General features: G+C 45.7%; 1 protein-coding gene across 1 annotated transcript; it reads left to right on the forward strand.

The window, feature by feature from the left end:
- Nucleotides 1–1,463: 1,463 nt before the first annotated feature.
- Nucleotides 1,464–25,028, forward strand: CTCFL (CCCTC-binding factor like). The gene is made up of 11 exons (XM_069548901.1): nt 1,464–1,805; nt 1,902–2,027; nt 2,761–2,986; nt 4,869–5,039; nt 5,347–5,480; nt 10,246–10,366; nt 10,902–11,051; nt 14,423–14,583; nt 15,982–16,164; nt 23,914–24,034; nt 24,880–25,028. The coding sequence occupies exons 1-11, from the start codon at nt 1,464–1,466 to the stop codon at nt 25,026–25,028; spliced, it is 1,884 nt and encodes a 627-aa protein (XP_069405002.1).
- Nucleotides 25,029–25,869: the final 841 nt, after the last annotated feature.

A 25,869-nucleotide genomic window follows, 5' to 3' on the forward strand; every position in this document is an offset into this window, starting at 1 on the left:
TCAGTGCCTGCTGCAGGTTCCCCCCCACTCCCCTGTCCATCTCCCCCGGTGGTGGCTCAGCGCCCCCTGCAGGTCATCCTCTACTCCCCCATCCATCTCCCCACGTGGTCTCAGCGCCCCCTGCAGGTGCCCCCCCACGCCCCCCTCCATCTCCCCTCATGGTCTCTCAGCGCCCCCTGCAGGTTCCCCCCCAACTCCCCCACCCATCTCCCCTGGTGGTCTCTCAGCACCCCCTGTCGGTGCCCCCCACTCCCCCATCCATCCCCCAATGTGGTCTCAGTGCCCCCTGCAGGACCTCCCCCCAGCCCTCCATCCATCCCCCAACGTGGTCTCAGCGCCCCCTGCAGGTCCTCCTCCACGCCCCCATCCATCTCCCCACGTGGTCGCAAAGCGCCCCCTGCAGGTCCTCCTCTCCGCCCCATCCATCCCCTACGTGGTCTCAGCGCCCCCTGCAGGTCCCCCTGCACGCCACCCCCTCAGCTGCCCCGTCTCAGTTCCCTTTGCAGGTCCCCCTCCACTCTCCCTTCATCCATCCCCACTGGCCATCGTCTCAGCATTACCTGCAGCTCCCCGGCAGCTCTCACCTCCTCTCCCTCACTTTCTGCCTCCTCCATCATCCTCTCCCCAGGCCACGCCCCTTGCATGCTGCCCCCCCCTTTCCCACTCTGCGCCTGCGCACTGCCGTCTTTGACCCTCGCACCCAGTCGGCTGGCAGCAGCAGGCAGTGGCCTGCAAGCATGCGGCACGAGGCGGATTCCAATGGACTTAGCGGGCTGCGAGTCCAGGCCACGCTTCTTGGGTGAGGATCCTTCCCAGGGGGGGCCAGACTCCAGCCTCCTCTGGAGGAGGAGCTGCTCCGCGTGGACGCGGGAGTGGGAGTTGGCGGGATGGCGGGAAAGGTTCCCGGGAGCTGCACCAGAGAGGTGGGGGAGGGGCCCAGTCATGGAGGAGCCAAGCGGGGAGAGGTGGTCCAGGGAGGGAACGACGCCCCAGGCCTGGAGGGGGCATGTGGTAAGCCTGAGGCCTGAAGGCCAGGGCTGCTTGGGTAGAGGCCCTAGGCCTGAAGCCTCCATGGCTCAAAGGGAGCTCAGTCTGTAATTGTACCCTGGTGGAAAGCTGGTTCAAGCCACCCTTCTGGACCTGGAATGTGCATTTGCTGAAAGCCTGGCCAGTCTCAAGCCTTCCAGGCCTGGAATGTGCATTTGCTGAAAGCTTGCCCAGGCTCAAATCTTTTGGTTCTAGAATTTTCTAGACAAACATCTACTTTAGCCTAAATCCTGCTTAGCCTCAGCCCCTTCTCAGCCTAGGCTGAGTTAACTTAGTCCTGACCCATGTGAGCCCCCAAGTCTTTGCGGGCTGGAACCTTATCAGGCCTTGATCAGCCCCAAAGCCTACTAGGCTGAACCCCCCACTGTGCCCACCCAGACAGGCTTGCTTCTTTCTCTGACAGAGGCGGAGTCATAATGGCAGGGGCTGAGCTCTCTGTCCCCCCTGAGCAGTTCACCCAAATCAAAGAACCAGAGTTGATACCAGACAGGGCCCTGCAGGAGGAAGAGGAAGAGGAAACTGACAATGATGGGGTGTGCGGAGTAAAGGAACAGTTGGGCTCTGCGGGTTTGGAGGTGGAGAGTGCTCAAGGGCCCCTCCAGACCACGATCCTGGAGGAGGTGCCAGAGCTGGTGCTGGCTGCCCCAGAGGAGAGCGAGAGGCACATCCTGACCCTGCGGACCGTGCACTTCCCCTCGGAAGAGGCTGAACTGCAGGACCTGAGCTGGCTGGATCCGCAGCAGGAGGACGAGATGCAGGTGACGGTGAGCCAGGCCGGTGGTGGGGTGCAGTCGCTGGTGTGGCTCGAGGAGGCGGCCCAGCAGAGCCTGCACCAGTGTGTCCTCAATGTCCAGGAGGAGGTCTACTCGCTGCAGGAGATGGAGGTGATGCAGTTTCAGCTTCTGGAGGAGAATGTGACCAGGGCCGGTGAAGACTGCAAGTCTGCAATGAACCTGGAAGAAAGCACTGGATCCGTAAAGGTACACCTGGTTTTAAGAAAAGGAAGGGGGAGCCAGAAAACTGTTTTTTAGAGTTCTCCTTCCCTGGGTTGGGAAGATCCCTCAAAAGGCATGGCTACCCACTCCAGTATTCTTGCCTGGAGAATCCCATGGGCAGAGGAGCCTGGCGGGCTATAGTCCATGGAGTCGCAAAGAGTTGGAAAGGATTGAGCAACTAACTTGTGCAATATTATATATGGACAAGAAGTTTAAATTTTGTATTTTAAACACAGGGACTTCTCAGATGGTCAGTGGTTAAGACTTCTCATTTCAGTGCAGGGGTTGCAGGTTTGATCCCTGGAAGCTAAGATCCCATATGCCTTACGGCCAAGAAACCAAAACATAAAACAGAAGCAATAACAAATCTAATAAAGACTTTAAAAATGGTCCACATCCAAAATAAAAGATTAAATTGTTACAATAAAGATATGTCCCAGAAAAATCATGGAGGAACTTGTGCAGTTTATTTAGAGTTTAAGAAGTTACACTAATTAGAATATGATAAGATCCTTTGAGTTTTAAAACTGTATTAATGTTCCATTCAAACCCTTGATGCTTAATAATTACAGTTTAAGCATTTTGATTGCAACGGACAATTTTCTGTACTTTTTTATGTTTTCCTCTGTGGATTTTATGGTTTCATCAAGGTGAAGAGTTAAACCAGGCTGTAATTAACAGTATTGTACTTGTTTGAATACTTGTTTTTGTGCATTAGCTCCAGAAAGGTCAGGAAGAGGAACAGCTGCTGGCTGAAGGTGGATTCAGTGAAAAAGCAGAAGAGCAGTTTTTTCTTGTGGAAGCAAGGCCAGGAGATGAAGGAAGAGATGAAATTGTTCTGACATTTTCAAACTTAAATATGGAAGAACAAAAAGAGAAACCTCAACCGGGTCAAGCACACCTTGAAAAACCCAGCACCACGAAAAATCAAAAAAAGGCAAAGGGTAGGCCAGTTCACTTGGTGCAAGAAGCTCTGCAAACAACAGGGCAACTGATTCCCTTTAGTAGAGGAGAGGGCAATTTGAGTTTGTAGTGGTTGCTTTAGTCGTTTTCAGAATGGCAGGAAACTTTGAACTCTATATTGTGAATCAAATGCAAAATAGTTTTGCGTTTTGTGATCAAATGTTTTAAAAGCATAGTACAGAGACTCCCTTTCTACTTAGGTGCACTTAAATAGAAGCTTGGATTTCCAAGGTGGCTCAGTGGTAAAGAATTTACCTGCTTGTGCAGGAGACGCGAGTTTGATCCCTGGGTTGGGAAGGTGCCCTGGAGAAGGAAATGGCAACCCACTCCAGTATTCTTGCCTGGGAAATCCCCTGAACATAGGAGCCTGGCAGGTACAGTCCATGGGGTTGCAAAGAGTTGGAAATGACTTGGCGACTAAACAAAGCAACAGATAGAAGCCTGGGCCCCATCTGCTGCCTACTTTGCACCCCTGGGGGTTGGGAGGTCTGACGGAGACCCAAGCAAGTGTGTCAGTGCTGGGAGATGGACAGAGTGATACCCAGAGGGCAGCCAAGACATCTTCTAAGGGGAGGGGATGTTTAGGTGAAGCTAGGAAAGAGGATAAACCTGGCCCTCAAAATTTATTTGTTCAGGTTTTTAAAAAGTTTAGTTTCTCTCTTATCTAAATCAAGAGATTTCACCCTTGAAATTTCAACTTTTAGCTCTTTTATAAAAAGCTGTATCTGGCTACCTTTGGCTGTTTCCTCCTACTAGCAATAGTTGGTCAGGGCTAAAAAGTGATTGAGTTTAGAAAACCACACTGCCACCACTGTCCCTTCTTACTTGTGGTTAGCATCATCTCAAAGTATTTGCAACTTCTTTGACCCATTGGTCCTTTAGGAGTGTATTGTTTAGCTTCTCTATATTTGTGAATTTTCCAAATATCTTTCTTTTATTGATTACTGACTTCAGTCTGTGATGGTCAAAGGGCAGATTAGTTCTGTCTTTTAAAATTAATTGACACTTGTTTTCTGGTTTACCCTATTGTCTTTCCTGGAGAAGGTTCCATATACACCTGTGAGGAATATATATTTTGCTCTTGTTGAGTGGAGTGTTCATAGAAGTCTATTCTGTCAAATAGGTTTGTGTTGAGTCTCCTGTTTCCTTGATAATATTTTGCCTAGGTGTGCTCTTCATTGTTGAAAGTGGGTTGTTGAAGTCTCCAACTGCTATTGAAGGCTCTCTTCCTGCTTTCAATTCTTTCAGTTTTTGCTTCAAGTATTTTGGGGACCTATTATTGGGTGCACATGTGTTTATAATTGTTATATCTTTGTGATGATTTGACTCTTTTACTATTATGTTCTTTTTTAAAAAATGCTTGCTTATTTATTTTTGGCTGCGAGGGCTTTTCTCTAGTTGCAGCAGGGCAGGGATACTCTCGCGTTTCGATGTGCAGGCGTCTCATCGTGGTGGCTTCTTTGGTTGTAGAGCACAGGATCCAGGGCATGCAGGCTTTAGTAGTTGTGGTTCCTGGGCTTAGTTGCTCTGCAGCAGGTGGAATCTTCCCTGCATCAAGGATTGAACCCCATGTCTCCTACATTGGCAGGTGAATTCTTTCCCCCTGAGTCACCCAGGAAGCCCTACATTACGTTCTTATCTGTCTCTTGTAACAGTTTTTGTCAGAGTCTATTTCATCTATGAGTATAGCCACCCAGCTTTCTTTTGGTTACCGTTTTCATGGAGTGTCTTTTGTTGGGTCACCACGTTAGGTTAAAAAAAAAAAAAAGGATGTGCCAAGTTACTTTGATGTATTTAAGTGGAATTTGAGCACCTAAAGGAAAATGTTTACAAACACATCAGTGTTGTCTCTCCCTCCTGCAGAAGTAAAACGAACCTTCCACTGCAGCTTCTGCAAGTTCACCTCTTCTAGAGTTTCGAGTCTCAATCGTCATGTGAAAATTCACAGCACTGAAAAGCCCCACGTGTGTCACCTTTGCCTGAAAGCTTTTCGTACAGTCACCCTCCTTCGGAATCATGTCAACACCCACACAGGTAAACAGCTGAGGGGGCCGTTCCCCTTGCAGGATGCGTGTTGAGACTTGCATAAGAAGGCAGATCTACCTGTTTCTAAATAAAAATGGTGTCTTTTTTTAGACTTTAGTTTTGTCTCTTTTTCTTCCACTTTGGTTCAAAACATTGGATGGTCCAGAGATTTTTCTCATATCTCTCTGGAGCATTTGGTTTAAAGAGCCTCTTCTGAATTTTTAAATCATTTTGAGACTGAGTATTATACGTTATAATTGCCTAGATAAATTGTGGTTAAATCTTGTTTGAAAGAATAAACTGTGTGATTTTACAGGAACCAGGCCCCACAAGTGTGCTGATTGTGACATGGCATTTGTCACCAGTGGAGAACTCGTCCGGCATAGACGTTATAAACACACTCACGAGAAACCCTTTAAATGCTCCGTGTGCAAGTACGCTAGTGTAGAAGTAAGTTCACTCTTTGTACGTAGTGTCTTATTAAGAAGTTTCTGTAAATCAAACTGGTAATAGAATCTCTTCCAATATCTCGTTCTCGTTTCTAAATTTAATTTTTTTTTAAACATGATTTCTTTTTTTTTTTTTCTTTGACACCAACTAGTGAAAGTAATTGGAGAAGGCAATGGCAACCCACTCCAGTACTCTTGCCTGGAGAATCCCAGGGACAGAGGAGCCAGGTGGGCTGCCGTCTGTGGGGTGGCACAGAGTCGGACACAACTGAAGCGACTTAGCAGCAGCAGCAGTGAAAGTAATATATTATGGTGTACAGATTACAAGTAATCTATGGTCCTTGAGAAATAATTCTCATATTTGTTTAAACATTCTACCCAGCATTCCGTGTAGCACTCATTCCACAAAATCAAAATGTATCTGCTCTAACACAGAACACAGATCCGGTTTGAATTTTTGCCGAAATCTTTGAGCTTTCCTCAGTGGTACCCGGTTCCGTGCAAAGCAACTTGCTTAAAGATTTAAACATGGCCATTTCTGTTCTTAAGGTTCTTTTTGAATCTTCAGTTTTATCATATCATTTCTACTAGATTGGTTTATTTATACATCCCAGAAAACTGAGCTCATTCTCAGGGAAAGGACAGCAGAAGAGTACAGTCACTTTATAAATTATTTATTTATTTATTTATTTATTTATTTTTGTCTGTGCTGGGTCTTCGTTGCTGCCTGCAGGTTTTCTCTAGTTGCAGCAAGTGGGGGCTACTCTGTAGTTTGGAAACAATAGTCTCTGGGGGTGTGGGCTTCAGTAATTGCGGCTCCCAGGCTCTGGAGCACAGGCTCAGGAGTTGTGGCTCACAGACCCAGCTGCTCGGTGGCATGTGAGATCCTCCCAGACCAGGGGTCAAACCAGTGTCCCCTGCGTTGCAAGGCGGATTCTTAACCAATGGATCACAGTTACTTTTGAATGTCACTTTTCTGCAAGTTTTAAGGACTCTGCCGTCCAGTACAGCACATGCTGGGTCCTGAGCCCATTGAGCAAGGAAAAGACACTCGAACTCAACTAAGCCAAAGGGGACAGTGAAAGTTTAAATGCAGTAGTGATGCAACTGTGTTTCATCAACTAGGAAATTTCACAGACAGTGTCCGAATTTGATTCCAAAAATAATTTTCTTTTTTGCTCTTACTATTTTTAAAAATTGTTTCTCATCTGAGTTAAAGGTTGTAACTGTATAATGAAAATGTAACCAAAAGTGTGGGGCGGCGGTGGGGGTGTGGTCCAGCTACTTGCCACTCAAAAGCCAATAAACAGGCCAGGTTGGTGGAAAGGAAAGTTTGCTTTATTTCAGGTGCCAGCATAGCTCAGTCAGTAAAAAATCTTCCTGCAATGCAGGAGACCCAGATTTGATTCCTGGATTGGGAAGATCCGCTGGAGAAGAAATGGCAACCCACTCCAGTATTCTTGCCTGGAGAATCCCATGGACAGAGGAGCCTGGCGGGCTACAGTCCATGGGGTCACAAGAGTCAGACACGACTTAGGGACTAAACCACCACCACCAGCAACTTGAGGGAGAGGGTGGCGGAAATCTGTCCAAAGGCCAACTCCCCCCACCCCGACAAGCAGAGGGTGAGAGCCTTTATAGACAGAGTTGGGCAGCAGGGAGCTACATGCAGAAACAGCAGTCATCTGTAACACTCATCTTCAAATTGGTCATCACTGGTTGGACCAGCATCATCTTGGTTGTTTCAGGTACAGTTAATCTTCAGTTCCAGGATCCCTTTGTTCCCATTTCTTTGAGGCCATTTCTCAGAATTGTGGCATCTCATGACCTGGGTGCCATCTGGTCTTCATGTAGTTAACTTTTCCACCTGGTGTTTTAGTGTTTTAGTCCACAAGATATGGCCCAGAATATTATCTGTAGCCCTTGAAAAAGAACTAAAGGTCCTTCCCTATGCTTAATGAAAACATCATTATTATTTAGTCTCTTCTCACTTGGTTTTTCATTTGTTTCAGCATTTCTCGCTCTCTGGTTGAACTTACTCTTTGACTAAAGTTTTCCACACAAAAGGCAGGCAGAGAACATCAGTTGCGCGGGGGCACAGCAAGGACCATAGGATCCTGAAAGTGAAAGTCACTCAGGGGTCTGGCTCCTTGGGACTGCCATAGACTGTAGCCCCCTGGGGCCTCTGTCCATGGAATTCTCCAGGCAAGAATATTGAAGTGGGTTGCCTTTCCCTTCTCCGGGGAGTCTTTCCAACCCAGGAATCGAACCTGGGTCTCCTGCATTGCAGGCAGAATCTTTATTGTCTGAGCCACCAGAGAAGTATAGGCTCCTGCTCCATTTCAAAAACACAAATGCGGGGTTTCACAGAATGAAGCCATCGGAAGGTCGTAAATGTGGTGTAGACTTTTGGTTGCTGGTCCGCCAGTTCTCAGCACATACTCCCAGGTTCGCTGAGACCCGTCTCGAGTTGGCCTCAACCCCGACCCTCTGCTGCTGCCATCACGTTGTTGTTGGGTTGTTTGTTGTTTGTTTGTTTTTTTTTTTCCCGCACTTTTGAAGTCTAGCATGCTGGTCTGCTCTAAGAAGGAGTAACCCAAGCCCCTTCCCTGACATCACCCCTATACCCAAGTGCCAGCAGGAGTGAGTAAGGCTGGGGTACAGGTATAGCAGCTTCTGAACTCCCCTCTCTCCCCATCCTCACTTTCACAGCCGTCCAGAGAAGGTTTACACACAGCCTTCTTTGATGGGCTTCTCTGGTGCCTCAGACAGTAAAGAATCTGCCTGCAGTGCAGGAGACCTGGGTTCGATCCCTGCGTCAGGAAGATCCCCTGGAAAAGGGAATGGCTACCCACTCCAGTATTCTTGCTTGGAGAATTCCATGGAGAGCGGAGCCTGGCAGGCTACAGTCTATGGGATCACAGAGTTGGACACGCCTATGTGACTAGCACTTTTCTTTGATCATTTACACCGTGCAACTTATCAAACCTTTTGTGCTATGATTTTAAAAGTTCTTTTTGTTTTGCTTTCTGGTACACTCAAAGTTATCTTTTTTTCTTCTAAAAATCTAAGCTGGGACTTCCCTGGTAGTGCAGTGGATAAAGAATCAGCCTGCCAGTGCAGGGGTTCGATCGCTGGTCTGGGAAGATCCCACAAGCCACAGATCTACCAAGCCCGTGGGCCACAACTACTGAGCCCACGTGCCGCAACTCCCAAAGCCCGTGCGCCTAGTGCACCTGTGCTCTGCTACAAGAAAAGCCACTGCAATGAGAGGCCGACATGCTGCAATGAAGAGTAGCCCCCATTCACTGCAGCTAGAGAAAGCCTGCTTCGTCCACAGCAACGAAGACCCAGTCCAACCAAAAGTAAATAAATAAAAATGAAAATCTAAAAGCCGAATTGTTTTGGTTTGGCTCTTGTTTTCCAAGTCTTCCCCTGTTCTAGAATGTTCTTCAGGCTTGTGTGTAGTTGCCGCACATTAGGGAACCCAGCCCAGTGCAGCCCTCCTAAGATTACAAAGAGACTGCTCAGGGATTTCTGACATCTGTATTCCAGGCGATCACCTTCTGTTCTACTAAAGGTAGATAAAGGCCCAAAATAAGTGATTACAGTGTAAGAACAGTTCTTGAAGGTAATAAAATAGGCAAAAAAAAAAAAAAGATCAAATGAGAGGCGTGTCTACCTTTTAACTGAGTAGGGTACATACATTCTAATCAAATTAGAATGTAGTGTATTTTTTTTCTACTTATATGTTACTTTTCTTCTACTTAAAAGTTGCTTCTCAGGTGGTACAGAGGATGAGAATCTGCCTGCCAATGCAGGGGACACGGGTTCGATCACTCCCTGATCTGGGAAGATCCCGCATGCCACGGAGCAGCTAAGCCCATGCGCCACAACTACTGAAGGCTGAGCACCTAGAGTCTGTGCTCCCCAGCAAGAGAGGCCACTGCGATGAGAACCCGTGCACCACAACCAGAGAGGAGCCCTCACTCTCTGCAACGAGAGAAAAGCCTGTGCACAAGAAAGACCCAAGGCATTCAAGAATAAAATAATTTTTTTAAGTTACTTCTCATGGAGAAACTACTGCCACGTGGAACCTATTCTTTTGTTAAAAGATAGTTATTTCACTCTTTGCTGCGCTTTGTGGCATGTGGGATCCAGTTCCCCGACTAGGGATCGAACCTGGGCCTCCTGCTTTGAGAGCGTAGAGTCCTAGTCGCTGGACCACCAGGGAGGTCCCTGGAACCTCTTCTTCATTTCTAAGGAGGCTTTCCTCCATCCCTGGGCTGTTTAGGGTCCACAGGACTTGGAGCTGGGAAGTGCCTCCAACAGACGCAGGTCCATTCAAGAGCTCATGTTTCAAGTTTCTCTATTTACACAAACAATAGTTTTGTGGCCTGTGCGCTTCTGCAGCATAATCTAAACTTTGCCACTTTTGAGAGGATGTTGCCTTAGAAATGAAAATAAAATCGTGTTTGCTCTGAGCGTCTGGATTTCCATCTTCTTTTGCAAAGCGAAGCTGAAGGTGAGAGTCTCTTTGTCCTCCCTCTCATTGTCACCCGAGGATCTCAGAGCACACGACTCAGATGAAGGACACCATCCAACCCAGAAAGGAAAATGAAAGGCTTAGCGTGTTTTCCGGGGTGTGAAATGGGCTCTGATGTTAACGTTGGACTCATTTCCATATCTTTTATAATGCTGCTTTATTCAAGAGTCCGCAGGTTTGACGTTTCCATTGCAATAAATATCTTTCATTTGTTTACCAGGCGAGCAAGTTGAAGCGCCACATCCGCTCGCACACGGGGGAGCGCCCCTTTCAGTGCTCCCTCTGCAGCTATGCCAGCAAAGACACCTACAAGCTGAAGCGGCATATGAGAACACATTCAGGTGGGAGTCTCTCCTGCTAAGGCCAAATAGGCAATGCGTTGCTTTCTCTGAGGGCTTCCCAGGGCGCGCTAGTGGTAAAGAACCCGCTTGCCAACGCAGGAGACACAAGAGGCTCGGGTTCCATCCCTGGTTCAGGAAGATCCCCTGGAGGAGGGCATGGCAACCCACTCCAGTGTCTTGCCTGGAGAATCCCATGGACAGAGGAGCCTGGCGGGCTATAGTCCACAGGGTCGCAAAGAGTTGGACATGACTGGGCCACTGAGCACACGGGCACACGTGGGCCTTGAACCATGAGCAGCCACCAGATGTTAGGAGAGTCGCTCCTTCTGGCCCACTGTCCACAGCTGGACATGATGCTGTCCGGCTTGATTTAGGAATCTCGTGCTCTTTGGAGAATCAGACGTAGGATGAAGGAGCTGAAAAGGGAATATTGGGGGAAAGAAAGGCTTTCAGCCCCAGGTGTCCTTTGCAGAGCACCAGGGTTTTCGGGGTGGAGCACCTCAGCAGACGATCACTGTTGTCTTCCGTGTCCCAGGGGAGAAGCCCTACGAATGCCACATCTGCCATGCCCGCTTCACCCAGAGCGGGACCATGAAGATGCACGTCCTGCAGAAGCACAGCGAGAATGTCCCCAAGTACCAGTGCCCACACTGCGCCACCATCATCGCCAGGAAGAGCGACCTGCGTGAGTGTCTGGCGTCTGGAACTTCCTTTATTGTTTTTTTCATTGGTGTGTAGTTGCTTTGAGCTTCCCTGGTGGCTCAGACGGTAAAGAATCTGCTTGCAATGCAGGAGCCCTGGGTTCAATCCTGGGATCAGGAAGATCCTCTGGAGAAGGAAACAGAAACCCACTCCAGTATTCGTGCATGGGGTTGCAAGACTTGAATATAACAGAGCCATGAAGACTTCCACTTTTCATAGCTGCTTTACAGTACAATGTGACTTAGCTATATGTATTCATCTATCCCCTCCTTCTTGAGCCTCTCTCCCACCCTGCCCCATCCCACCCTTCCAGGTCAATCCCACTAGGTTACCCCAGAGCACTGAGCTGAACTGCACACAGCAGCTTCCCACCAGCTATCTGTTTTACACATGATAGCGTTTACATGTCAGTGCTACTGACTTCTTTTGGCTGCACTGTGTGCAGCTCTGGGAAACCTGAGGAGCCCTGGGCCTGATGCCAGGGAGGCAGTAGGATTCAAGAACTGCTCCTGGGGTTGAGTTGGGGTTTTTTTGTTTTTTCTCCTTGATTGTTGTTGGTTTTTGGTTTGTTTTTTTTTTTAAGAGGTCCTGTGGTGCCATCTTGTGGCTCTATTGCATAATTGCAGTTTCAGAGTTTGGGCCAGGTCCTGTCTAGGTACACAGATGCGCTCTCGCGGGCATTTGAGCTCATAATGGGCTCCCTCCAGGTGTTATTTGGCTCCGTATTGGGTCTGTTTTTTCACAAATGACGAAGGGGATCAGATACAGAAAGTGAACTTACCCCAGAGTCCAGTGACCAGGATGCCAGGACATGGCCTCGTTGCAGGTTCTGAATCTTTTATCAGTGTCCTGTCCAGTGACACTCACCCTGCTGTGACCCTGAAAAGTTCTGGGAACTAAAGGGACAAAAGTAAGAAGCGAGACATGGTTCTTTCCATAAGGAACTTGCTTCAGTGAAACAGTCCTCTTCCTGTGACATGAAATCCACATTGTGACCAGGTAAACCATCGTAACAGAGGACTCACCTTGAGCACGTCTGAGTGCCGGGTTGAGAGCTGGGGTCATATGCCAGCTTCGGGGGAAACTGGTTGTAGTTGGTGCCGGGTGGGGGACAGGTAGAGTGAGAGAGCCAGCCTCTCTCCTTTGTTCCAGGGTTCCTGGTCCCTCAGTTTCCACTGCCTCTGTCCTCTTCCTAAAACATAACCCTGTGATGCTCAGAATATGCCAGCAGAGATAGAGTCCCCAGTTTGCCCAGAGAAATTCTAGAGATGAGAGTCACTATTTTGAAAACATTCCTGAAAGGGTAAAGGTATTTAGTGAAGCCTTAGCTTTTGTTTTTCTTCAAAATCTTTGTCAGTTGCAAAACACAGCCCAGTGGGACCTTGTAGGGTGTGAACCATGAACCAGTTGCCAAGAAGGGACATTTTCGACACCACCACCAAGAAATACAGGCTATGGCCCATCTGAGTCAGTGACATTCTCCATACATGTCATGAGATGTTCTATAAACAAGCTCAGCCTTCCTTCTTGTCTCTATAGGAGATACCAAGCTCTTTAAATGACTGCGTTGGCACACCTGACGTGTGTACCTCCACCCAGCAGCTGTTGATTTTAGTGTAGCCTCTGACACAAAGGATCACAAAGCCAACTCGCACTAGACTCAGTTGACAAGAAATTATCTTAGAGTGTCTGTCAATTATGACATAGGAAAAATCAGAAGATTGACATCTAACAGAACATCTGGGCTTTTAAGTCAGAATACAGAGGCTAGGGACTTCCCTGGTGGTCCAGTGGTTAAGACTCAGAGATCCCAAGGCAGGGGGCCCAGGTTTGATCCTTGATCAGAGAACTAGATCCTGCATGCCCCAACTAAGACCTGGTACAGCCAAATAAATATATATATATTTTAAAATTATGCAAAAATTGCAGAGGTTATATCTTTGCTACATAAAACCATCCTAGGGAGAAGGCAATGGCACCCCACTCCAGTATTCTTGCCTGGAAAATCCCATGGATGGAAGAGCCTGGTGTGCTGCAGTCCATGGGGTCGCTAAGAGTCAGACACGACTGAGCGGCTTCACTTTCACTTTTCACTTTCATGCATTGGAGAAGGAAATGGCAACCCACTCCAGTGTTCTTGCCTGGAGAATCCCAGGGACCAGGAAGCCTGGTAGGAGGCCGTCTATGGGGTCTCACAGAATCGGACACGACTGAAGCGACTTAGCAGCAGCAGCAGGCAACAGAGTGGTAAAGAACCCTCCTGCCAATGCAGGAGACGCGAGACACGGGTTCTATCCTAGAATCGGGAAGATCCCTTGGAGAAGGAAATAGCAACGCATTCCAGTATTCTTGCCTGGGAAACCCCGTGGACAGAGGAGCCTGGTGGGCTACAGTCCATAAGGTTGCAAAGAGTCAGACACAATCAGCATGTGCACAGACATTCACGTAAAACCATCTTAACATTATCCTAAAAATCCACCCACATAGTAAGGTTCTCCAAGTGCTTTGTTTAATGAACATGTTGGGTCCGATATGTCCTACCTTATGTGCTTAACTCCATGAGAAAGAATATTAGCATGAGATGTCAGTACACTGCACTTAAAGCAGCAGTTTTCAGCTGAGAATGACTTTATGGCTGGGAGGTGGGCATTTGGCAGTATCTGAAGGCACTTTGGTTATCACCCTGGGGAGGAAGGGATGCGACTGGTGCTAGAGGGTAGAAGCCAGCAAGGCTGTTAAACATACATCCTGCAGCAACCGAGACGCCCCCACCCCGCCCAGGAAGACATCAGCCAGCTCCAAGTGTTACTACCAGCAGACCCCATTCTATTGCACTTTGCTTTATTGTATTCCTCAGATGCTGTGTTTCTTACACATTGAACATTTGTGGCAACCCTGCATTAAGCAAGTCTATTTGCACCATTTTTTTTCCAACTACACTTGTTCACTTCTTGTCTCTGTATCACATTTTGGTATAAATCTCACAATATTTCAAATCCTGCACCAGCAAAAAGATTATGACTTGCTGAAGGCTCAGATGCCAGTTAGCATTTTTTTAAAGCAGTAAAGTAGTTTTAAATTAAAGCATGCATCTAGTTTTTTAGACACAACACTAGTGCACACTTACAGACGATTGTCTAGCATAAACATAAGATTTATAGGCACTGGGAAGCAAAAACATCCATGTATTAATATTTGTTTTATTTGGTTTCTCATAATGGTCTGAAAGGGAACCTGCAGTATCTCTGAGGTCTGCCTGTAGTTCCAAGGCTGAGAAACTCCACTTGAAGAGTAGGGGAAAATTGACCTCACAGAAAATAACTTCTTGTATATGATGCTCCATGATGCTTTTAGGTGTCCATTTGCGCAACCTGCACACGTACGAAACTGCAGAGATGAAATGCCGTTACTGCCCTGCTGTGTTCCACGATCGCTACACCCTTATCCAGCACCAGAAGACTCACAAAAATGAGAAGAGATTCAAGTGTGAATACTGCAGCTATGCTTGCAAGCAGGTACTGTGTATCAGGGATTCCAGGCAGGTGCTGGGGGCCAGGGGGAGATGGAAGAAGGAAGGGCTGGAGTGGGATTCCCTTTCACTTTGAACATATTCTGGAAAATCGTGCCTTCCATAAAAGAGACTATTCAGAATAGCCAAAAGACAGCTGTGTATGAGCCAAGAGTTGTTTTCACAGTGTGGGTTCAAAAGTGTGGCTCACAGACCCCTTGAGGTCCTTGAAGCCAATCAGAAGCATAAGGTCAAAGTCACTGTCATTAAGTAGTTATGCTGCCAACACACTCTCTGCCCTTTCGCTATGTGACGTTGGCATTGATGGTGCAAAGGCAGTGGGGCTGCCCAAACGTGAGTCAGAGCAGCCACACCAAGCAGGACTGTTGTGTGTCTTGTTTTTTGATTAATTTACTTATTTTTGCTTGTGCCGGGTCTTTGCTGATGCCTGCGGCCTTTCTCAAGTTGCGGAAATTGGGCGCTGCTCTCTAGCTGCAGTGCCTGGGTTTCTCCTCGCGGTGGGCTCTTGTTGGGGCGCACGGGGCCCTAGGTGCCCAGGCTCAGTAGTTGCAGCACGTCAACTCAGTTGTCCCACAGCATGTAGAATCTATATTTTTGTCTCGATTCCCCAAATGAGTTACTCATGTAAATCTTAGTTAAAATTTCTGGTGATTTCTTTGCTGAGAACAGTGATTTTCACCACTGTGCTTTTAAATCGATAATGGAGATTAGCTGTAACACCATCGGGTAATAGCCAGGAAAACATCTAGATGCTTGAGTTCCTTCGATCCCCAAATAGCCGCTGAATTGAAACTCTAACGATAGGTTTTCAAGTTTGCAGGATCTGTCTGCTCTTTGTAAACTCGGATCATGGCAAATAGTTATAGAAATGAGGCTGCAGCTACATGAGCTCTTCTGGAGAGGAAATTGATTTCACTCTTTTAAGTGTGGTCTGCCTCATCCCCCCGGGAGGGAAGGACCTGCTGGGATTAATCGTGAGAACGTGGTAACCTGGGGGCAAGGACCGGGTAAGACCTCGCTTCCTAGAGGCCATACTGTGCTGCTTCCATGGTAGGGCTGTGTCGAGAATGCATTGGCTTTGTTTTTTCTTAAAAATGCACACGTCTTTGGAGGAGGGGGGAAAGATATGCAGTTAATAATGGGGCTTCCCCAGTGGCTCAGCGGGAAAGAATCCGCCTGCAGTGCAAGAGATGCAGGTTCAATCCCTAGGTCAGGAAGATGCCCTGGAGGAGGAAATGGCAACCCATTCCAGTATTCTGCAGGCTACAGTCCATGAGGTCACAAAGAGTCAGACACGACTGAGCAACTAAACGCACACAATAAATAATGCCTGATACTAACAAATCGTCAGTAGCTAAGGCTGTTTGTTTTCCTTGCCTTCCAGGAACGTCATATGACAGTTCACATACGTACCCATACCGGAGAGAAGCCGTTTGTCTGTCTCACCTGCAATAAATGTTTCCGACAGCAGCAGCTTCTAAATGTGCACTTCAAGAAATACCACGATACCAATTTCGTCCCGACTGTTTACGAATGCCCCAAGTGTGGCAAAGGTTTTTCCCGCTGGGTAAGCTTACTCAAGTCACAATAAATCCTCCTTGAAAAGATCCCGGGATCCCCCAGGCACAGTGTCACACCCAGGCAGTTTAAACCCGATTATAGAAACTTGCTAGGATTTAAGATAGCATCTGTCATGCCTTAGGAAAGTGGTTATTAGTTTTTTGGAGTCACGAAAGTCTTGGAAATCTTATATAAATGTGTGGTCTCCCTTCTGTGGAAAAAGGCAGTCCTGCAGACAGAACCTTGCAAATGGCTTTAGGGAGTCCTCAGACTGAAGAACCCCTGCTTCTCAGGTAACATTTTAAAGAATTGTCCTTGTGGATTCTATTTAGGCTACTTCATAGAGAGAATGCTGTTTTTCATACGTTTTATAGATATTCTTAGACTCATGCCATTGGTACTATGGCGAGAAATACGCTTACTCTTCTATTTATCATTTTTTAGATGTTGTGTTAGTTATCTATGGCATAATGAATTACCCCCAGCGTACTGGCTTAACACAACCCGCATCTGTCCTGTCTCATTTTCTGTGGGTCAGGAAGTTGGGGTGGTTCTGGCTCTGGATCTCTCATGGGTCCCAATCAGCATGTTGTCAGGGCTGCAGTCATTTGAAGGCTTGACGAGGGCTGGAGGGACCACTTCCAAGCTGGCGCCCTCAACGCAGCTATTGGCTGGAGGTCACAGTTCCTGATCACATAGATCTCTCCTCTGGGCTGCTCAAGTGTCCTCATAACCAGAGCGAGTGAGAGATAGCAAGGAGGAAGCCATGGTGCCTTTTGTCCCCTAGTCTTCAGAGTGACATGACCCTAATTCATTGCAAATGCATCACATAATTCAGGCCCTATTCCAGGGATGGGGGATGAGTCCCTTTTGAAAGAAAAAGGTGTCCATTTATGGACATTTAGGTGTGACATTTTAAAAGCACCAGAGATGATTAGCCAGATTCCTAGATATGATATAAGCTTCACTCTAACTTTATAAAAGTTTAAAATGATCTGAATTTGACTGTTTTATGGAGGAAACTGTCTTTCCTCTTAAGAGACGATGGTAGGGTCGTTGTGTGTTTGGGTAGTGTCATGTGACAGTTTTAGAATGTTAAGCTAAAACTTCAGAATTTCAAACAGAAGCAGTGGCAGTGCTCCAGAAACAGTGTCATTCATGCTGAGTTAAAATTGTAAAGAAGCCACAGGGAAACAGAGGAAAGAATAAGTCAGCCTCATAGACTCCTTCAGAACATAAAATCGGAAGTTTGGAAACTTTTCCTCCTATTCAAGCAAGCACATTGGGACTTGTGTCTAGAATATATAAAGAACTTTCACAGCTCAGTAATAGAAAGATAAGTATCCTATTAAAAACAGGCAAAGGATCTAAGTAGACATTTCTCCAAAGAAGATATACAGATAAACTACAGGCTTGTGAAAAGATTCCTCACTAAGGAAATGCAAAGCAGAAGGACGGTGAGTTACCCCATGGGACAGCCATCAGGATAACTGTGATCAAAGAAGATAATAAAGATGTGCAGAGATTGGACCCCTCATACACTACTGGTGAAATTTTTAAATGATGAAGTCACCTTGAAAGATAGCCTGGCAGGTCCTCAAAAAGTTAAACATAAAGTTACCGTGTAACCTGGCAATTCCACACCTAGTCATGTACCCCAAAGAAGTGAAAACTTATGACTACATAGCCGTTCACAACAGCATTATTCATTAAGAAGTGGAGACTACCCAAATGTCCATCAGCTAACAAACAGATGAAATGCTGCCCATCTGTTTGACAGAATATTTGTTGTTGTTGTTCAGTCGCCAAGTTGTGTCCAACTCTTGGGGACCCCGTGGACTGCAGCACTCCAGGCTTCCCTGTCCCTCACCATCTCCCAGGGTTTGCCCAAGTTCATGTCCTTTGAATCAGTAATGCCATCCAACCATCTCATCCTCTGTCACCCCCTTCTCCTCATGCCCTCACTTTTTCCCAGCATCAGGGTCTTTTACCAGTGAGTTGACTCTTCGCATCAGGCAGCCAAAGTATTGGAGCTTGAGCTTCAACTTCAGCAACAGTCCTTCCAATGAATATTCAGAGTTGATTTCCTTTAGGATAGACTGGTTTGATCTCCTTGTAGTCCAAGGGACTCTCGACTCTTCTCAGGCACCACAGTTCAAAAGAATCGATTCTTCAGAGTTCAGCCTCATTTATGGTCCAACTCTCATATCTGTACATGACTGCTGGAAAAACCATAGCTTTGACTATATGAACCTTTGTCCACAGAGTAATGTCTCTGTTTTTTAATTTGCTGTCTAGGTTTGTCATAGCTTTTCTTCCAAGCGGCCTTTAATTTCATGGCTACAGTCACTGTTCACAGTGATTTTGAAGCCCAGGCCTATTTACAGCAGTTTCTTTTATATAGTACATCATGTCCGGCTAACAAGAAAAAATTCCAAGGCATGCCAAAGAGCAAAAATAAATAAATAAAAATTTGAAGAGAGAGTGAGCATCAGGAGGGCCAGGGACCTTGGAATTATCAGACAGGAGTTTAAAACAACTATGATTCATATGCTAAGAGCTCTAACAGAAAAAAATAGGCAGCACACCATGTAAGCTGAGCTGGAAATTCTAAGAACTGAAATGCTGGAGATCAATGACACTGTAACAGAAATGAAGAATGCTCTGATGAATGAAGTCAAAGAAGAACCAAATATTAGAGAAATATTCCAGGTTTATGGGTAAGAAAATTCAGTATCATCAAGGTGTCACCTATAGACTCAGTGCAGTTGCCATCGAAGTCTTGTCAAGTTACTTTGTGGTTACTGACAAACTGATTCCAAGGTTTACAGAGACAGCAGAAGGCCCACAATATTGAAGGAGAAAGATGAAGTTGGGAAACTGATGCTCCCTGACTTCAAGACATAATATAAAGCCTTAAGGACTTCCCGGGTAGTCCAGGGGTTAAGAATCTGCCTTCCAGTGCTAAGGACACAGGTTCGATCCCTGGTCGGTGAACCAAGATCCCACATGCCGCAGGGCAACTCAGCCCTGGTGTCACAACTGCTGAGCCACGTGCTCTAGAGTTCCCAGGATGCAACAAGGGATCCTGAGCTGCTGCAACTAAGACCTGATGCAGCCATATAAATGAATAAACTTTTTTTAATATAAAAAACTATTAAAAAATAAAACTTCAGATAGTGTGATATTGGTGCAAGAACAGACCCATCAGATCAATGGAACAGAATAGAGACCCCAGAAATAGACCTCCAAAAACACAATCAGCTGATCTTTGAAAAAGGAGCAAAAGCAAGACATTGGAGAAAAGATAATCTTTTCAACAAATGATGCTGGAGCAATGGGACACCCACATGCAAAAAAAAAAAAAAAAAAAAGATCCAGGCCTTACACTCTTCTAAAAATTAGCTCAAAATGGATCACAGACTTCAGACTTAAAAGGTTAAAAAAAAAAATGTAAAAGTCCTAGCATATAACATAGGGGGAAGAGTTCCAGATGACCTTCATATGGTGATGTCTTTACAAAAAAAACACCAAAGATATGATCCATGAGAGAAATAACTGATACAGTGGGCTTCAATAAAGTTAAAAACTTCTGTGAAAGACTATATCAAAAGAATGAGCACATAAGCTACAAACTAGGAGAAAATATTTGCAAATGTCACATCTGATAAAAGATTTATCCAGAATACAAAGAACTCTTAAAACTCAACCATAAGAAAATGACCCAATTAAAAAAATGGACCAAGGATTTTAACAGGCACCTCACCGAAGAAGATATTTGTCATTCTTGTTCAGTCATTAAGTCAAGTCTGACTCTTTGCAACCCCATGGTCTGTGACACCCCAGGCTCCTCTGTCTTACCCTATCTCCCAGAGTTTGCTTAAATTCATGTCCATTGAGTCAGTGATGTCATCCAACCATCGCATCCTCTGTTGCCCTCTTCTTTTGCTTTCAGTTTTTCCCAGCATCAGGGTCTATTCCAACGAGTCGGCTCTTCGCACCAGATAGCCAAAGTACTGGAGCTTCAGCATCAGTCCTTCCAATGAATATTCAGGGTTGATTTCTCTCTTTTAGGATTGACAAAGTCCATCTAGTCAAAGCTATGGTTTTTCCAGTAGTCATATATGGATATGAGAGTTGAACTATAAAGAAAGCTGAGTGCTGAAGAATTGATGCTTTTGAACTGTGGTGTTGGAGAAGACTCTTGAGAATCCCTTGGACTGCAAGGAGGTCCAACCAGTCCATCCTAAAGGAGATCAGTCCTGAATGTTCATTGAAAGGACTGATGCCGAAGCTAAAACTCCAATACTTTGGCCAACTGATGCAAAGAACTGACTCATTTGAAAAGACTCTGATGCTGGGAAAGATTGAAGATAGAAGGAAAAGGGAATGACAGACGGTGAGATGGTTGGATGGCATCACCGACTCAATGGACATACATTTGAGTAAACTCCTAGAGTTGGTGATGGACAGGGAGGCCTGGCATGCTGCAGTCCATGGGGTCACAAAGAGTCGGACACAACTGAGCAACTGAACTGAACTGAACTGACTGGTTTGATCTCCTTGTGGTCCGAGGGACTCTCTAGAGTCTTCTCCAGCACTACAATTTGAAAGCATCAATTCTTCAGCGCTTACCCTTCTTTATGGTCCACCTCTCACATCTGTACACGTCTACTGGAAAAACCATAGCTTTAACTAGACAGACCTTTGTCAGCAAAGTGATGTCTCTGCTTTTTAATACGCTAAGTTTGTCACAGTTTTTCTTCCAAGGAGCAAGCATCTTTTAATTTCATAGCTGCAGTCATGGTCCTCAGTGATTATGGAGCCCAAGAAAATAAAATCTGTCACTGCTTCCACTTTTCCCCCCATCTATTTGCTGTGAAGTCATGGGACCGGATGCCATGATCTTCTTAGAAGGCTATACAGATGGCAAATAAGCCTACGAAAAATTATTCCCCATCATATGTCATCAAGGAAATGCAAATTCAAACAATTGCTGTTTTACCAAAACATGTATAATAGCTTGTTGGAATAAAAGTCATTTTGTTTAACACTTAAAAAAAAAATGAGATGCCACGACACACCTGTTGGAGCAGCCAAAGTCCAGAACACTGACAACACCAGATGCTGGCAAGGATGTGGAGCAACAGGAACTGCCATGCGTTGCTGGTGAAAGTGTGTAAAACAGTGCAGCCACTTTGGAAGACAGCTTGGAAGTTTCCTGCAAAACTAAATCTACTCGTACATTACAGTCTAGCAACCCTGTTCTTTGGTATTTACCCCCAAGGAGCTGAAGGCTTATATTTACATACAAACCTGCTCACAGGTGTTTATAGCAGCTTTACTCATAATAGCCCAACTCTGAAGCAACCAAGGCTTCCTCGGGTAGGTGGATGGACACATAAACTGCAGTGCATCCAGACAGTGGGATATTCAGTGCTAAAAAGGAAAGAGCCATCAAGCCATGAAAAGACACGGAGGAACTGTACACGCTCATTAGGTGAAAGAAGCAGTCTGAAAAGACTGCAGATTGTCTGATTCCAACTACATAACTCTCTGGAAAAGGCAAAACTATGAGGACAATAAAAAGATCAATGGCCTCCAAGGGTTGGGCTTGATGGAGGAATGAATAGGCACAGAACAGAGGATTTTCAGGGCAGAAAATCTCTACCTCCCTCTCAATTTTGCTGAGAATGTAAAACTACTCAAAAAAAAAAAAAACTGTGTTTAAATAAATGAAAGCGTATCTGGATACTCCAATTTAATTTTTAAAAAGTAACAGAGAACAGTGGACACAGCAGGGGAAGGGGAGGGTGGGACGGATGGAGAGCGTGGAATTGACATATATACACTACCATGAGTAAACTGGTTAACAGTAGGAAGCTGCTGTATAGTGCAGGGAGCTCAGCTCAGGGCCCCGTGATGACCCTAGAAAGGTGGGGTGGGGGGCGGGAGGGAGGGAAGTCCAAAAGGGAGAGGATATTTGTACACCTGTAGCTGATTCAGGCTTAGCCGGTGGCTCAGCGGTAAAGAACCCACCTGTGATGTGGAAGATGCAGGAGACGCGGGTTTAATCCCTCGGTAGGGAAGATCCCCTGGAGGAGGGCCTGGCAACCCGCTCCAGTATTCCTGCCTGGAGAATCCCATGGACAGAAGAGCCTGGCAGGCTGCAGTCCACAGGGTTGCAAAGAGACAGACGTGACTGAGCGCGCGGGCGTGCACAGCAGAAACTAACAACACTGTAAAGCAGTCATGCTCCAATCAAAAGTGAGTGATTCTCAGACTTCCTGTCTTTAACACACAGTGGACCCTGTGTATTCCTCGAGGTAGGAATACTGGGGTGGGTGCCAGAATGTCACCCCCCTTCCTCCCCAGGAAGGACCCCCACTCTGGCTTCGGAGCACCAGGGGCCTCCTCTCTTGAGAATCGTTTCCCTGACATGAATGTTTGTTGTATTATTTCACTTTGCTCTCTGGGCCCTAAATGTTGACGTGTGCTAAGTCACTCAGTCATGTCTGACTCTTTGCGAGCCTGTGGATTGTAGCCCGCCAGGCTCCTCTGTCCATGGAACTCTCCAGGCAAGAATACTGGAGTGGGTTGCCGTTCCCTTCACCAGGGGACCTTCCTGACCAGGGGAAAGAGCCCTCATGCCTTATGTCTCATGCATCTGCAGGCGAGTTCCTTACCCCTAGCGCCATCTGGGAAGCCCCAGATATCGATACGTTTACTTAAAATCTTACCCCACTTACTTTTTAAAGGCTGGATGTTTTTGTTTTGTTCATGCAAAACTGGTATCAGGGGTCCTTAGCCACGAACTTCGTGACGTTGTTGGAAAGTCGTAGATAGAGATTTATAAACTTTGCTGGGGGTGAAGCCATTGCTTTTATCATATTCACAGAAGAATCTTTGACTCCAAAAGGCTTGGTTTTACATCCGTTATCATTTTATTAACCAAGGATTGGTACACTTTTTTTCTGTAAAGGGCCAGAAAGTAAATATTTTCAGCTTCACAGACCAGTTTCTGTCCCAGCTACTCAAGTCTGCTGTTGAAGCAGTGTTCCAACCCCTATGGCTAAGCATAAAATGGAAGAAATTTAAATGATATTTCCCCTCCCCTGACGTGTGAATCTTCCCTCCTCCTCCCCACACACCAGGACGGTCCTTAGCACCACACCAAAGTCAAAATGGAAATTAGGAGGCGTGTTTTATATAATGGAAGTATTTAATGACATGCTGCCAATATCTTACTTTAGTTTATGAACTTGTCAGATAGTGTAAGTGTTCTTATTTTAAATCATCCTGAGTGTTTGCTGACAAAAATATATGGTTAATAGGTCTGATATAAAGTTTTGAGCTGCCTTTTTAACTCCAGAGGTTGCACAATCTTAATACCTTCCAGGGGGAAGCTGACAGCACAGTGAAATGTACATGGTATATCACTGATTTTCATAAAATCTGGGATCCAGTCTATTGAATTTTTCAAGCCTTGCTTCATAGAGTAAAAACAGTCCAGAAAAATAAATGTTGTCTTCTCACTGATTCGTATGATTTTTAAAATATTTAAAGACGAGCTGGATTTTGGCTAGACCTAAATACAACAGAAAGCAGTCTCCTTTAAAAAGTTGTCTTGTTTGTACAAACTGTGTGAGGCATGCGCTCTTCCCTGCGTCCTGTCTCTTTAGCCATGGGTTTTCCAGGCAGGTCCTGGCAACGATGACTTGCCCCCTGCTGTGTTGTTTCCCTGTCCCCCCTACAGAGCAACATGCACAGACACTCGGAAAAATGTAACTCTGGGCAGGAAAAGCCGACCACCGTGGAAAAAGAAAGAGCAATGAAGAGGAAGCCCGCCAGCCCAAGAGAGCCAGCCAAGGAAGACGGTACCTCCTTTCAAACCAATCGGGTTTTATTCCACAGTGGTTTCTGGTTGTCCATTTCCCTGGGTGCTGGGAGTTACTGTGAAAGGGAACCCTCAGTGCCCGACCCGGGCAGGCGCCTGGTCCTAGCAGTGTTGCTGCTGCCGCCGCAGTGGGTGGGCCAATAAAGTGGGGGTGATGATGGAATTGGAGAGGAATGAGCCTAGGGGCCTGGTGGATCCACACCCCCGTCATGGGGTCCTGGCTGGACCTGTGAGCCAGGCGGTGACGTCCCTGGCCACTCTGGTAGACTGTCCCTGGGCCTGGTGGAGCTGCTGGCCACCGTGTCCATCTCCTGGGGCTGCTACAGCAAATGACCACGTTGTTGTCATTGTTTAGTCATTCAGTCGTGTTCGACTCTCTGTGACCCCATGGACTGCAGCACATCAGACTTCCCTGTCCTTCTCTATCTCCCGGAGCTTGCTCAGATTCATGTCCATTGAGTCGGTGATGCCATCCAACCATCTCGCCCTCTGCCTTCCCCTTCGCTTGCCATGAATCTTTCCCAGCATCAGGGTCTTTTCCAGCACTTCGCATCAGGTGGCCAAAGTATACTTCTTCCAATGAATATTCCCAGTTGATTTCCTTTAGGATTGACTGGTTTGATTTCATGGCTGTTCAGAGGACTCTCAGGAGTCTTCTCCAGCACCACATTTGTACTGTTTTATAAACGGAAGGATTGCTTTCTAAAGCGCTTACTGCTGTGCTAAAAATTCAGCAGTCACTTCCAAGATACAGTTACACCATCTATCAATTTTAATTTCTTGGCTTTATTTTAAATATACCAACCCTGTGCCTTTTTCCCCAAGAAGCTACAGCCGAGGAGGTATCCCTCGTGAATGGAGAGCTATACCCAGGAGAGATGGTGCCCGTTGACTTCTTAGAAGCCAAGACCGAAGGTGAGGACCTGGAGGAGGATCTGACCTGCGACATGATCCTGGCCTTGATGGATAAGTGAGAGGAGGCAGGGTTCAGTCTCACAGCCGCAGAATTCTTACATAGAGTTACAAGGTTTTAGCACTGTGTTTGAAACAATTGAATTCATCATAGGGAATTATCATAATTTTCTCTAGAGCTTGTGGTAGTGCCTAGAATTGTTTGCGTATTTTCAACTGGATGTTGCAAAACATTGCAGGTATTTGATAAAGGGCCCAAATCCTGAATTGGAGGATAAAACCTCAAACCTATGAATTCATTGTTTGATGCAGACAACGTGCCCCATGATGAACAAGCAATAATTTTTGGATAATTCCATCATAGTCATTTCCATCATAGTATAGACTAGTGCTTCAACAAACAGTGTCAAACATGGGAAACTACAGGTTACATTGTACACACCCATGATATTTCCGATATTATGAGTTTTAACATTAAAGACTACTTTTATGTCCATTTTTTAAATATAAATAAATTTTCCATAAAATTTAATGCTAAATTTAAAGTAATATAATAAAATATAATGCTTTTAGTTAGTTTTAAATTCAACATGAAATATCTTAATGTTATTTTAAAAACTGAATAGAAATAAGAAACTTTAAACTGGAAAATGATGAGTAATTTTTTACTTTAGTTGATAAGCAAGACTTGATTTTAGATTTTGTATTCTTTCTTCGTGTCATTCTTTGGCATGTATGAAACCCCTCTCCCCATTACATTCCATTATTGCTTATTAATTACTAGATCAATTGGTCACCCTTTTGTTTTGCTAAAACACCTTTGTCTATATTTTTTAAATAATTGGCAGAGAAAAAACATAAAAATCCAATAAGGTGAATGTGTACGTGTAAAGAATGTGTACT

The sequence above is a fragment of the Ovis canadensis genome, chromosome 13 (assembly GCF_042477335.2).
Source record: "Ovis canadensis isolate MfBH-ARS-UI-01 breed Bighorn chromosome 13, ARS-UI_OviCan_v2, whole genome shotgun sequence".
Lineage (NCBI taxonomy): Eukaryota > Metazoa > Chordata > Mammalia > Artiodactyla > Bovidae > Ovis > Ovis canadensis.

Bases quoted from the DNA above. Each gene is read 5' to 3' on its own strand.
- CTCFL (XM_069548901.1), top strand. From the start codon at position 1,464: ATGGCAGGGGCTGAGCTCTCTGTCCCCCCTGAGCAGTTCACCCAAATC. The intron at 2,987-4,868 runs GTAGGCCAGTTC...TCCCTCCTGCAG, and splicing joins AAATCAAAAAAAGGCAAAGG to AAGTAAAACGAACCTTCCAC. The intron at 14,584-15,981 runs GTACTGTGTATC...CTTGCCTTCCAG, and splicing joins GCAGCTATGCTTGCAAGCAG to GAACGTCATATGACAGTTCA.